General features: G+C 30.4%; 1 protein-coding gene across 4 annotated transcripts in view; it reads left to right on the forward strand.

Moving 5' to 3' along the window:
• The first annotated feature begins 5,288 nt into the window (after window positions 1–5,288).
• nAChRa6 (nicotinic acetylcholine receptor alpha6 subunit) overlaps window positions 5,289–16,066 on the forward strand; it is a 349,900-nt gene continuing 339,122 nt past the window's right edge. For 3 of the 4 annotated variants that reach the window (XM_026446378.1, XM_026446376.1, XM_026446377.1), the window contains exons 1-2: window positions 5,289–5,425; window positions 8,176–8,818. In XM_026446378.1, the coding sequence (XP_026302163.1) occupies window positions 8,683–8,818 (136 nt within the window). In that variant the 5' untranslated portion in view covers window positions 5,289–5,425; window positions 8,176–8,682. The remainder of the gene's footprint in view (window positions 5,426–8,175; window positions 8,819–16,066) is intronic. The other variant, XM_006559071.3, reaches the window with a different exon arrangement.

Raw genomic sequence — 16,066 nt, forward strand, 5'->3', positions numbered from 1 at the left:
ATTTGTGTATTTAAAACGAAGTAGAATAAAACGAAAATAGGTTTCTAATATTTAACATCAATTGTTTTTTTAATTAATTAATTTGTATAATTATATTGCTCCTATGTTGTAACATATTATAATTTATTGAAGTAAATTATAGTGTAGGGGGAATAAAAAACAGTTTCATTTTTTTGGACGTCAGTTGGTAATTCAGTATTTGATACAACATACCATCAAAAGATGTCACATTTATTTTTTCTGCATTTGTAATTTCATTCTCGAATGTCGGTACATTTTGTTAAGGGAGGGAAGCGATTAAATTCTCATCTGTGGATATATAGATTTATTCGCAAATGGTAAAATCTTTTTCTGTATTTTTGAACTAAAAGATTTTCTTATCTTATTTTAATATTTCGAGTTTAATTTATAGTTTTGCAAATTTTCCTATTTTAATTGTTATTTTTTATTTAATTTTTATTCCGATTTTATTGATACATTAGTACATTTTCAATATTGATTTTTATATACTCTTTAATATCGGAAAAGTTTATATTTTTTTAATCTTATATTTATATCTTATATTTTGATATATATATATACTTAATAGTGAAATTCATTCATATTTATGTATCATTCATATTTTGTATATTAGAGATACAAATTCGAATTTGATTTCATGAAAGCGTATTTATTAGCGAATTTAAAACAATTACTTATTCTTTCTTATTAGTCGAGGAAATCGGATTTGTAAAATTTAATTAAAGTATAATAATAATAATCATTTATATTTATAATATTATTTTTAAATTATTTATAATATTTCTTTTTAACATCGAACAATACTATGAATATAATATATTTCTATTATATTATATTCATATATTTTAGTTATGAAAAGTATTTTTATAAAAATATTAATAATAAAATATTTGAAATAAAATTATTCTTATATACTTAAGTTAATTATTCTTATAATAAGTTAATAGAAATTTATTTTTTTAAACATTTTGAACGTGTGTAATATAATCTTTAAATGAAGTTTTCCACGTATATGTATGATTTTTGAAACATAAAAAAAATCTAATATAATTTTATCATTAAATATATTTTTTTAAAATTAATAATAGGTATTTTTATTTATTAATCGATATTTTTATAAATATTAGCGACTAAAATATTACTATTATAACAACAGATATGTAGATAGATACTTTATCTTTCCCTCGAGAAGAAAACGTAAAATCATACATTATATAAGAAAATAGAATAGGTGAAGACAAAAGAAAATATTTGATATCTATTTTTAGTTAACCAATATTAAAAAAAATTTGTTATCATAAAATAATAATAATAATAATAATAATAATAACAATAATTTAAAAAAAGTTTATAATAATGATTCTTATATTTTAGATATTTAAATATTTTATACATAAAATGTGAATAAATTTGTAAATGTTGCAAATTTGTACTAATGCATAGTGCTATTATTTATTTAATAATAATTTAAAGCGTTAGCATAGGGAAAAAGTTAATAAGAAAAATAGAATATTAGATATTTCTTTTCAAAGAAATTTAGATTATTATGATTTCATTATGTCTCTTTTACATTTCACCGTATTCAATAATTTAAAATCTTTCCATTTTATAAAATTATATAAAAGAAGATCAAAATTATATCAAGAATTAATCTTTGATTTTCATTACAAAATGAAATGTAAACAATAAGCAAAATAATTCAATTTCATATGAGAAAACACAACAAATATGAAGTAAAAAAAAAAAATTGTTGTTTCGTGAGAACAACAGAATTATATTCTACAAGTATGAAATTTTTCACGTGTATAGCAAAGTATAGGATCACATTCATAGAAATTAATTTAATAAAATTTTTTAGTTGTTTCGTTAATTTTAAAATTTCTTATATTTTTATTCCTCTTTTCTAACTTTTTTACTACTCTACATCTTTAAATATTTTGTTATATGTAGATTAGTTTAATTATTTATCTCTAAATTACTCGAAAAAATACATTTTAGAAAATAATTGGTAATAATAGAAAAAAGAAAAATTATTATTCCATTTTTAATAACGCATAAATGCGTGTTAATTCGATAATAATGTGTAAATATGAAGTAATTAATTTATTTTTTCAATAAATTAATTATTGAAAAAATATATCTTTTAAAATAAACGAATAAATATAATCTATGAAAATAAAATAATACAGAGATATAGTCATTTTATGCAATATGTAAAAATCATTTTTTCTTTATCTTCCATACTTACATACCGTTTCATTCCTTATTTTTAATAATACGACCATGTATAATAGTAGATCAGTAGAAATTTAACGCGTTATGTCATCACGTAATTTAACTGCTTTGATGAAAGCGCCTTTACGACTCGCAATAAAATCTTCCTAAACCTCTATTTCCTCCACCTATCGATAAGGACAGATTTCTACAATGTCGATACAACAATACATCTTTACAAAAATTTACTCAACGTTCACACCTATATATTTTCGATTAACGATTTAATTCATAATCTCATCCCTCCACCATCCCTTCATCTAACGTTATACTCATCGATTTCAATCTCGTTTCGTTTCGTTTCGGCGCACCTAGCGTGCAACAAGTACGCCCGGCATATATGTACGTAGACAGCATCCTTTCCTTATGGCATTGTCCAAAACGATTACAACGAAATATTTTGGCCAAACTGACCGTCTAATTACCGGTCGCAAAGCTTGCTCTTCTAATCGATATAACCGATCATCGAATAAATTTACTTTACGACACTGTGTCATCCCTGCAACGTTCAATGCACACAGGTGCGAAATCGATCGATCGGTTCATCAACCGTGTCACCCTAGTACGTTCCACTTTTGTCGTTCGCGTTGAGAGAGAGAGAAAGAGAGAGAGAGAGAGAGAGAGTACAACGATCCGAAGTCGGCCCCGGGAGATCTCGACTCACGCGGCTAATTCCTCTTGGTGGACTTGCCATGCTTGGAGCGTGGCCGTCTACGAGTTTCGTTACGACCGCGGAATCAACGGGTGCATAGATGTGTATTTAACGCGCGTACACACTATGTGATGCACATATGTAAAAGTAGTTTCGAGCCCACGCACGATCCATACACCTGGCGTGCGGAAGAGGTTGGGAGGGGGAGGGAGGAGGGGAGAGGATGGGAACGCACACGTTGAAAATCGCACGGTAACACGGCGGTGAGCTATGGGGGTTCGCGAGGGAGACGAAGGGATGCCAGCATCCGGGCTGGTGATAAAGAGAGGAACAGGGTTCTCCTGGTACACGGTGGTGGGCAGAATATTGATCTGTGGGGTGGGCTTCGGGGATGGTGTCCTCGAGCCCTCCACCCCAGACCACCCACTCTCCTGATCCTGCTTCTCTGTCTCACCAGAGCACCCGGCTGGTAACCTAACCAGTAGTGGGGAGGACGCTAGTTGCGTGGTGGTCCAGTCCGCAGCTTCCCGCGAAATCGTGGTGGGACTGAACGCGAGCAGTAGGGGTGCCATGAAGGAAGGGATGGAGAATGCACAGGATGGTGGAGGAGGGAAGGTTGTACTCATCGCGGAAAGCCTTCCTCGCGTCTATATCGCGGCGGTAGCTGCGAGTTGCGAGAGCTCGACCGCCAGCTCGTACACGACCCCGACCGCCTCCTATTTCAGGGTACTTTCAGTTCCGTTTGGATACCCGATCACAGAACGAGGCGGTTTCCCCCCCCCCCCTCTCTTCTCTATCTTTGTCTATTACTCTCTCTCTTTCTCTTTCTTGCTCACTTTTTCACTCGCCCACTCTTACACCTTCTCACCCTCTTTCTCTCTCCTCTTCTCTCCCGCTTCTCTCTCTTTCTCTCTCTCTCTGTCTCCCTCAGAATCACTTTCCATCTCTCTCGTTCCTCCTCTCCTCTCTCCGTCCTTCTCTTCCTTCCTCTTCGATCTCACTCCCTCACTCTATCTATCTAGCTGTTGCCCCCTTGGCTCTATCCGCGCACACGCCTCGCTTCTGTCCGCTTCACCTTTTTCTCGGCCGCTGTCTCAGTCTACCGCGAGTCGCCTACGTCTGCTTGTAGACCTCGTAACGTGGCCGCGTGTGATAGTGTATCAACGATCGTAGTTCCGTTCGCTTGAACTCGTCGTCCGGTCACCGAGCCAACGCGCACACCGGCTTGACTTTGCCCCGCCGGTGCGTGAGATGTCCGTTCCACGTACCTCGTACCACCTTGTGAGAATGCGTCCAGGAATCAAGTGATCGCGAGTATCGACGAGCTTGTCGTTGTTGTCGTCGAGTGACGAGTGGTGACGGAGGTAATCTGCGCGAGCCCCAGGAATACGCACGGTATTCGTAGAAAACGCGAACGATGAAGAGGCGGTGTCAGCGTGGATTCGAGGTATAGCGGAGACGAGGAGAGGATCCGAATGGAGGATGCCAGTTTCGGGTGAAGGAGGTGAGCAACGATAAAGCAGCATGATTTTGTACGAGGATCTGGAAGCTGGCGGACGCGTAACGAATGAGAAAAGGGAAACGAAGTGCGGTGAGAACATTTGATGTAAGAGCAGCGAGGGTGTATAAGGAGCAGCACGCTTGGCCAAGTTGCCTGGATACGGGCAGCAGCACCGTGTTGCGCTCCGGTGAAGTAGGAGGAAGCGAAGGAGGTGGAAGGTGGTGCTAATACGCGAAAGGATGGAGGGTGCAGTGGACAGTAGTGGGACGAAGAAGACGATGCACGAGGCCGAACAGGCTACGAACGCAGGCTCGTGCCGCGTCCAAGAATCGCGATAGCATAGCTGCCTTCTTCGGATACGATTGCGTATGGTAATCGTGGCGACAGAAACGTTGCTCATTCACCCAACAACGCACCCGGCTCTCTGTACTCGAGATCCGGCATCGAGCACGAAAGCTCGAAACCTCTACGAAGTCTCGATTGACAGCAATGACCGATACTACTTTCGGCTCGAACTGAACAACTTCTTTAACCTCTTTCACGATTTCTTTCTCGATTCTCATTGCTCCAGTGAATTCCCGATGAGAAAAATTTAAAAATCTAGATTAGAGAACAGGAAGTAGTAAGAGTGTGTCGACGAGAAACGAGAAGTGTGTTCGTATAATATATCCCGTTCTTATAATCGTACTTCCTTAAAGGAAGAATGTGATAGTGAAATATCGAATTCGTGATCGAATATAACGAGAAAGGAGGCATTCGTATCGAATATATATATACGCCGGTTGTCACGAACACCTGTGAATCGAGCACGGCTCGAAAACACTTATGGAATTCTTTTTACATATACGGATGCAACGGCCCTGTTTCCACGAACAACGCGTTCATTCGATGCGTGCCTGATACTACGCGAAGAGCTAATACCGTTGCCGTGTAATTAATAAATGATATCAAGTGGCAGAAGCCGATCGCAATTGTAGGTACGTTCGTATTGACAAGTTAGAAATAGGTACTCGCAACTTTCCAGACTTTCAGAAATTCCTATTTTTTTTTTTTTTTTCGTCCTCGCGAGAGCGTATCTTGCGGTGGCTGAGAAATGTGTTTTCCGTGTTCCATGACTTTTCCGATCCGTGTTTTCTTCGTAAACGAATACAGTTTCAAGAGCTCTTTCCTTTCGTATCGTAAAAATTGAGGAAAAATGTAACACGTTTGAGTATCATCGGAAAAGATTAAAGTTGAGCACTGCTCGAATATCTGGGCCGGATAATTTATCACGTAAAATCGTTTAAACGTAGTATTAAATAAGAAATTCGGGAGACAGATAAAATAATTTTAAATTTCAATTGAACTACATTATTTGAAATAAGTAGGCAAATATTTAATATCTTATAATTTGAATACCTAGATAATTTACATCGCGAAATTTTTTTTAAATATAATAAATTTATCCCTTTGAACATTTAAAGTCAACTGTACCATTCTGTACAGGCATTTAAAGTATTCTACTCTTTGGCCATTGTTTATCACTTAAATATATAAAAAAAACATTTTGAAGTTAAGTGTATTAAATTCCTTGAAACGCAGAGTTAAATATAAAATTAAAAAACAGATAGAATAATTTCAATTTTCAATTGAATTTATTATCAGAAACAAATATAATTTCTTGAATTTTGCATTTAAACAATAATGTATAAAGCTTCCTGATTATAGAGCCTCGAAATAGAGCAACAATCTTTTGTTCGAAGCATGTATGGTTCGCATAATAGTTGTACGATATAATTGATCAGGATACGCGAAATTTCTATTCACTTATAGCCAAACAGCTAATTGAGAAGTTGGCTATAATTCAAGAGAATCTTTCGACTTCTGGATAGTATACTCGTAAACTATAGCCGTCGTACGTTTCAAAAAAAAAAAAAAAAAATAGTGAATACAGTAGTCAGCTTTAATGTCGTTTTGTGGAGAAATTCCATTTCCCGTTTGTTTCAGTCTTCAAAGTGATGATTTGCATACTAGGTATCGTTTTGTATAAAAGTACATAGACGTGTATACAGTTCCGTAAAATCTATTTCTTGGACACGGAAACACATAAACTTTTACCGGAATTAAAGGAAAATAAGTTTTAAATGAAAGTTGAAAAATTTAAGTTTCCATATGTATATTAGTGAGAGGAGAAATAGGAATTTCTGTGGAGAATATTGTACTGAATTTTAGTTAAAAAGTTTATTTCAGAATTATTCAGTAGTTAAATAATTAGATATTTTAATTAATCTTTTGTTTTGATCAACAAGAACTGAAAAGATTGAAGTTTGATTGAAGAAAATAATTCTGATAATGCGAATAATTTATTTATGTAAATAGATAACAAATAATTTAATTATATTTTCGATAAGATAAAAAATGTTTGATTTGATTCTTTTAATATTCAAACGTTTCGTTATTGTGACTTTTTAAAGAGATCTTTCTAAACTTATTTATATGTTTTATTTCTTATTTATTGTTATTATAATTGTTATTAAAAAAATTAATATTATTAAATTTAAATTGCAAATTTTCTAGTGTCTCTTACAGAAAACATTCAAATATAATATCTTTATTCTCACTTCAATCGTAACGTATATTGTTTCCTTAACACGATAGAAATTGACTTAATACGTTTCAATATGTAGTTTTTCCCATGAAAGAGAAATTTAAATAATCGTTGATATTGTAATACAAAACAATGTTTGTAGATGATTACAATAGCAATATACTTTTCAAATTTTAGAGAATCATATTAGACAAAGTGTCATCCCAACAAAATAATATAGAATCGTAATATAGAAGATAATAATTGTGATTTTTGAAATTCGTATTTAAAATGATAAATTTGAAGTGGAAACATCTGGTTTTTCTTAAAAATTAAGATATATACGTGCTTTCCACTTATGTACAAGTAAAGTTAAATATTTGTGAAAGATAACATTTGTCATGTAATTTAAGAAAAAAGAAAAAATGACAATTTTATTAAGGTGGCATAATAAAGTGATATTTTATCATTTTCTTTAATGAAAAATTTATCTTCAAATAGAAATAAAATAGGACATGATATATAGAATTTAAGGTGTAATCATTCCTACATGATTTCTTCATATCATTTTAGATCATTCCTATTTCTTCTTAGCACAAAAGTTTCCAATATCTTCATCAAATCTAACAAAAAAATTTCCAATCCCGCTTCAAAAATTAAAATTAATTTCGTCATAAAACAATCAACATCATATCGAGCAACAATGATAAATAAGAGCAAATAGTACAACAGAAATCATTTACTCTCTTTTACAAATTGATAATTTCCAGATCTCCACCATTTTAAAATCATATTCGCAGCATAAAAATTTAATTAAAAAATTTCCTCTTCCAATCTATAATAGTTTCATCAAGAGAAACCTATCTTTATAAGAAAATTCATAGAAGATGAAAGATAGGAACAAATATCGTACACTCTTATGAACCAGTCATTTTCAGATACATCAAAATAAAAAATCGTATCTCTCCTCTCGGCGCAAAAGTGTAACGAAAAATTTCCATACACTTTACGATCAAATCCAGCGACAAACTCTCCAGTACCACCCCGTCCCAGTAGCCTTCATCAAAAATGAAAAGCCATCAGCATGTGAGAAAATTCGCAAAAGTAGCATAAAACCCTCGACATTTACCCCCTCCTCTATTGTCAATCAATTATTTTCAGGTGTATAACGCGAGCATGCTCGACGCGTGGCGAGGTTCGACGCGGACCTAGAACTGCGGTGACGATAGGAAGAGGCAGAGCAACGGCAGTAACGACAACCATCAGAAGGTTGGCGGGTCGTGTATACGTGAAAAGTGGGAAGGTAACGATTGGTTATGACGGCAAAGTCGGGCGGCATCTATCCGGGTGCATCGTTGTGACGATTAGACAAACTCGCGCGACTCGACCGGTTTCTCGACACGATGATCAGAATCAGTGTAACAGTTCGCGACGAAGAGTTCCCGGGCGACGTTCGAGACGGTGATCGCAGCTCGTAGAGAAGTGACACGCGAGATATATATATATATAGATATATATAGATATAGATATATATATGTATATGTATATATTATATAGTGTGTAGTGCGCGCACGAGTGGAGAAGGGACGTACAAGGGGGTGGTGGAACACGAAAGGAGTGGAGCATTCGGTGAATTCCGGGTGGCCGACCCTTGCGAATAGAGGAGAGATGTCGAGCTGGCCGAGTCTGCAAAATTCATTCGCCATGGCGAACCAGACGAGAGGTCTGCCACAGATGCGAATAAAGCTTTGTATGGTCAGCGCCGGTCTTCAAATAGTCCTTTTGCTCACCGTCCTACCTCAAGGTAAGTCCCATGCTTGCTGATTTTCCTCCATCTTCCGGTTATCGTTCGATTCATCGGTCCAAGGATCGCAATTTCCTATCACGAGGATTCGTTTCGATTAGGGACAAGCACAGGAGAGGATAAGTATTAATAAAGTTAGGAAATAATCTCTTATAGCTTGGGTTATTTGGAAAATTTCAAAGTGAAGATTTGTTTTGGAGAGGTGAATGTAGATAGAAGGGAGGTAAATGTTAACAAAGTTCGGAAATTAGTCTTGTATGATGGCAAGAAATTGTAGGTGCATTGTTTTAATTTTAAATTAAGGATTTGTTTCGTTTGAAGGCAATAGAATTATAGGCAAGAATAAGTGTTAGCAGGAAAATAAAGCTGGATATTAACGGATAATGGATAAGTGTTAGTGTTAAAGATAGAAAATCTGTCAAACTGATTTTTTTTTAGTTTTAATTGTTAGAAACACACAGATTTTCTGATTAAAGTTATATTGAGATAAACATTTAAACGCAATGTATAATTATATATTTGAGTATATATTTAAATATACATCATAGTTTGGTTAGTTCTATTCAGAAATATTTATCGATAATTCAGGAAAATTTTAATCAATTTAGATAGGTATAAGAGAGATGAGAATACATGATACGAATACGAATAAAGCACAAACGTTATTTAATATTCTTTTCATATAAATTGACTTTCTCTGGTTTTTAATTTTTATGATTTAATATTCTACATTCTATTCTTCACCAATTTATCTAGATAGTAATCGATATTATCAAATTTATTATTCGCGATAAAATTTTTGTCAATCATAAAAATTACGAATATTTTTCTGTTTCTAATTTTCTCGAACATTCGAGTTAATAAAGTTTTAGGAATAAATTGTTCAAGAAAGTTTGATTAATGGACGTTTGTAAAAAGTGATAAAAGCTTAATTTTTCAAAAGGATATTGAAAATGACTAATGATATGGAAATGAAATTTAGTATTGAATTATGTTGGATGACATATCGCTCTTTAAACTCGTTTTCTTCTATATCAATTAGTTTATATCACAGTCAGGTGCCAGCATTTAATGTATAGATTCGTAATTCGTACTATTTGTGTATTCGATCATGTCACCTGGCAATATTAATTTGTAGAAAGTGTTTTATGGAAGGTATTTAACTGTAACTTTTAACCGAACGTTTGGTTAACCACTGGAAAGTGTAGGTTACAATCTGATTTAATCAAAGCGATCGATCGCGGAAACACGAATATTCCGTTGTGCAACCAGCTCATAATAATTTGCATTCTGTATCGGCGTTTCTGTATACAGATATTTTGCACGCTTGAATATTCTCAAATGTTTGTAATGAATCTGTAGATTGCGTGTTTATGTCCGATGGAATTAAATCTGGGTGGTGTTAAACAGTTGTTGTTTGATTTTAATGTTATTCATATTTCAATGTTTCATTCCTTACGAATTTTAATATTTCGTACAAAGTGGTTTAATACAAGTATAATTTTTTAATAACGCGAAAAAAGATTATTGAATTATGAAATTAGTTTTTGAATAGTTTGGTTTCAATTCGATTTTTATTCGTAATGATATTGAATTTTACGTATTTTATGTAGAATTTTATTTTTTCGATGTATAGATTTACATCTCTATTAATTTTGACAAATATTCTGTAATCCAGAAAAAATATTTTGTGTAGTAATAAAAGTTTATTCATTTTTGATATCTACTCGAAAAATAGGTTGAAAAATTTGTACAATATGATTTCAATCAAACAAAATTTTATTAATTAGATTTCATAAGTTTGTAATATGTATATTTATATGCTATATGAGTTTAATCTTTGATTTTTTATACCTTATTTTATATTTTATATATAATATTATATATATTATATATTTTATATACTTATTTTATATTTTACAAAACAAGTCTGAAATAATTAAAAAAAATTAATTATTTCTGGTATAAAATATTATCTTAGATGTAAAATTTATCTATAAATTGCATGATAAATTTTTATAATTTTAAATAATTTAATGCTATGATTTGGATGACATTATATTATTTAAAATTATTAATTTATATAATTGAAATTATACCATTAAAATAACAATTAAAATAATATATAATTAAAATAACAATAATAAATTTTGAGTAGTAGATTTCTGAATTCCATTTAATAATAAAAATAAATATATTACATCTATAATGTTAATAGAAGTTTTATAAAAATAGATAGATAAATAAAATAAGTACTCCGAATCATTTTTAGCAGTATTAATGCATAAAAAGCTCTTTCCATAATGTCGTATAATTGCAAATGCTCGATTAATTGTAATCATTATTAAATGTTATTAGTAATCCTCATATTATCGGGTCACCAATAAATTACCATTAACTGATCATCCACTTATTGTAAAATAATTCACACATAGTGAATCATGTTTCGTGAAGTTTCAGATAACAGTATGTTATATACATATGTTCATGAAACGATTACAAGTTCAGCAAAATTAATTGATACGTTCAATATTTTAAATCGTAAATTACGTTGCTGGTATTTTACGCATACAACAGAATATTTTCGTTATGGAGTTAATTATATGATATTTTTGAGAATTGATTTTATGTTGCAGTACATCAGAAGACTTAAAATAAATAATAGAAAAATTTCATCCAGTTTCTAAAAGTATATGATTTATAATAGCATTTTAATACAAATTATATACTGGAATAAATAAGTGGTATTACAGCAAGTATAAGTATCAAAGGGTTAAGGGAATAAAGATATATTAATTGATGTAATATTTTACTAAATTGCGATATACGAGACTATTTTTTTACTGATTTATGAGAAGATAGATTACATGGATCAAGTTGAAAATAGATATAATGAATGAAATATACATAAAATTTAGAAAGTTACTTTAACGAGGTAATGTTTCATTATTGTGTAAAATTCTGTCTTGTATAATCTTACGTAATCTGTCTTCTACAAAAATTTCGCAAAAATTTCGAAAAAATACTATTCGAAATTTTTTATAATTCTTATTAAATTAATCCTATATTTATGATTAAAATATCTAATTTAAATATATTCAAAAAGAAATAAATAATAAATTATTAATAAATTATAATTAATAAATTATTAATTATTAATTAAATAATTTAAAAGTAAAATTTAAAATAAAATTTGAAACAAAAAGAATATCTTCTGAAGAATCAGAAAACTTCAAGTTGAAGAGAAAAATTAATTCACTTTAGAATGCATCAATGCAAAGTCATATGCATTATTCGAAAGTGAAATATATCCTCATAGGGAATTCATAGAATAGAAAAAAAAATATGATAATAAAAACGTATTCTTGGTCGTTTCATGGAAAACTAAGCTTTTTCAAGTTATTCAAAACTAATCCTCTCCTATGTTAGAAAACTTTCGATACTGAAAGAGACAGAAATTGTACGACCTCGTTTTCAGTTCTATCGTAGTAGCTCGGTTACCACCTTGTAAAGTGGAAATCCAAAGTGAACCTTAATTAAAGGTGGTACGCCAAGCTTATCGAGACTCGCTTTCAGAGCTATTTCTTCCATTTTCAACCTTTTCTCCATCTTTGCCATTGCTTTTGTTATATATACATAATATTTATATTAACATATTGTATATATATATGTACACATCCATATTTATTTCCTTGTATATTATATGAGAAACAAATACCATATAAGATGAAAAGATTTTAAAATTGCAAGAATATAATTGATCATGTTAAGTATTTAATATATTTTATGAAAAGTTAATAATGTTAATAAGGAAAGCAATATTTTGATATATATTTTTCTATTTTGCTCTACAATGGTAGTCTGAATAACTCTTGTTGAGAAGAAAATGTAAAATGTATAGTAAAATATATATTAAAATTAAGTTAGTAAAAGACTAGATACTTTTAATATCAAATATAATGGTAAGATAATGAAGAATTGAAGATATTTTAATAATATATGAATAAGCAATAACCGAGGATGTTAATAGATTTTCAATAAAAAATATTAAAACATTTATTAAAAATCTATGTGTTGGATAATTCTTTATTAAGAAGAAAACAATATCTATAGCTTTAAACAAATTAGTCATCAAGATAATCTTCTAATTAGGATATTGTTTAATATGTTTCAAATGTATTTTTATATATTTATCACTATACAAATTTTAGATCATTGTAGATTGTATCATATAATTTTTAATAGATTCATTTTTTTATAAAGTATGAAAAGAGAATAGGAAAACTGAATGCTAACAATGTATTCAGGAACTAAATATATTATCGAAATTTTTATTTATCATAAAGTATTTTATCACTAAAATTGAATTTAATCACAAAAGATGAGCATTTCTATGTTAAGCATAACTAAATTCTGAATGAGCATACTAAATGAAATTTTTAAAATTCCAATATTTTTATTTTTTAAATATTTCTCGTTTAAACCTACATACGAGAATACTTGTATTCTTTTATAATTCTTCCAATAAAACGGACATCAAAATTATATTCGAAATATAATGATTCCACCATACGTTATATCTCCATAGAACTTGCATACAGCTCGTTACACTGAAAGTGGCATGTACTATATCGCGTGTAATATATCGTCTTGTCAATCATGATTACGGTTAGCAGAGGCTTGGTGACAGTGCAATCGGTATAACGAAATCAGTCTCGCTTCACTTTGTTACAAACCACGATTCGAATCGATGCCACCACGGAACCGCGTGTCCCTCCCTCTTCTCATCGTGATTGATAAATGTACATGTTTTTATTTCGTCTAGTCTCAATAAACGTTAAATCTTTCTTCTAACCGGTGGATCGACGAACTCGTTATGAAATAAAATTAACAAACGTTCCACGTAAAGATTTTAACCGGAAACTTTTAAAGTAGATCGAATGCTTCTTTTGTTCCATCCAAGTTATAAGTTGCATTCGTTCTTTTAGTTCTAGCTGACTTGATTTGTCCGTGAAAGTTTGTTCTTGAGAAAAAAACGTGCTTGGAATTTTTGATATCTTAAGATTGATATTTGAAAAGTAATCAACCTTCGCTAAGGAGATGGATAAGTTTGATTATTGATACGTGATGTTTGAGTTTAGTAAATTAGTTGAAAAGATTTAGTGTAAATTTGAGATGGATAGATAAATCAGGAAAATATTTCTTAAATTATTTGTTAAATATATTTTCACAGTGCAATTCGATTTGTTTATGAATTTTATATAGCGTAAACAATAAATAATCTAATCATTTAATCATTTTTAATAAAAAAATAAGATACAAGTTAAGTAATAGGATATTATTCGATATTAATCATTTCTTTGTTTATAAGACATAAAACAATTGAAGTTTGCTTTTTAAATTGAAACATATAATAATATTTAACAGAATAATTTAATATAGAAAATATTCAATATTATAAATAGAATCCAAAAATCCAAGAATATCATACCAAAATTGGTATAATAATTTTTGTTATTCCTATTTAAATTCCTATTTAAAATCAGTTTCATATATTTCATCGACAATTTAGTGATAAAACTACGAATTTTTGAATAATTTCTACAAAATTGAACTAATCATGATTCTAGTAGAATGAATGATCGATAAAATATACGTCATAAAACATGGTCTAGAGGTATTCGTGACGGAAACCGAGATTAGAAGCGGCAGTAGATACCGAATATCGAGCGCAGACAAAGGAAACAAGGAACAGGTTAATCGAGTGAAAAGGATTTCCTCTGTACAAGAATATGGAAATTTTCTCTAAATTATTAGTTCGTGCTTAACGGAATGTAATATGTTATGAGAATTTTCGTTGAAATTGCTGTAAAATTGTGGAATGAAGAAAACTAAAGTAGTCTATATTTTTGTATTGGATAACACAATTTGGTTATTAATTATGTATCTACTATTTACAAATATTCAATTAATATTAAAATTTATTTAAATAATTTATTTATTCTCAATATTGTTGATAAAATTTTCATATTCATATTTCATTTATAAGTTTATCAAATGTTCAATTCATATTATATATTTTTATATTCAATTTTTTTATTTTGTATCTTGTTTGTAAAAAATATTTTATTTATATCTAATAATAATTTTTGTATTATATTGAATAATATTATGAAAAGTTTATACCATTTGTTATGCAATTCATGCATAATTGATTACCTAATTGTGTTACCATCTACAATAATTAATGAATTATATTACTTTTGATTAAATATTACTTATTTTCATAACATCATTTGCATTTCTGTCCTAGTTCCTGTTCCTATTTGATAATTAAAAAAATATCAAAAGAATAATAAATTAATATTAATTTTAAACTGGTTTTTTAATCTCTCTTGTTTCTTAAACATATTTAGAAGTTTAGAATAGTTAAATTATTTATTATTATAAATTTTTATAATTATTATAAATTATTATAATTATTTCATTATAAATTACTGTTTCGTTTGAAAATTTCCTCCCTTCAATATATTAATCATACTCATTTACAATTTATTTTTTCTAAAATCATAATTTTTATTTTATTTTATTCTTAAAATAACGTGAATGACTTTATTTCTATGTTTATTCTAGTTATATGTCGTATTTAAAAAGTTGATTTCAATAATATTTCGACAAATAACTATAGCAAGAACACAGAAAAGACGACGAAACAATTAATCCATATATCTTCACGCGCATGACCAGCTCAGCAACGCAAAGCACTCGAACGTAAATGCACGCGAAATTTATTCCTTTTACCGGACGTCATTTGCTTTTAAATTCATGAAATTCTGTTTTTAAGCATTCTATTCAAACGGATGCACGTAATACATTTTTTTTTTTCACGTTCTTTACCGACCACTCTATCCGTACTTCTAAATTTATGAGATCCTCATTTTATAATATTCGTGTACTAACACGCAGTGATTCTTTTATTCACTTTATCACTAGCGCTGAACTATTATACAATCACTAAAATCGAGTGCCATTTTCTCGCTTGTATATCTTTCCTCGTCGCCATTCGGACAAGATGATCGAGAATCGGAGAAACGATATTTTTCTTTCGTGCACCATGTGCACATTACGGAAGATAAACAACGAAGAGACGCGTAAAGAAACGTTAAATGCAACAGTGTCCTCACACACTGATAAAGGATGTATTTTCAAAGGTCGAAGCTCGCACATTTCTTCGTTCGAGTTGGAGAT

This window comes from Apis mellifera, linkage group LG2 (assembly GCF_003254395.2).
Source record: "Apis mellifera strain DH4 linkage group LG2, Amel_HAv3.1, whole genome shotgun sequence".
In the NCBI taxonomy this organism is placed as follows: Eukaryota; Metazoa; Arthropoda; class Insecta; order Hymenoptera; family Apidae; genus Apis; species Apis mellifera.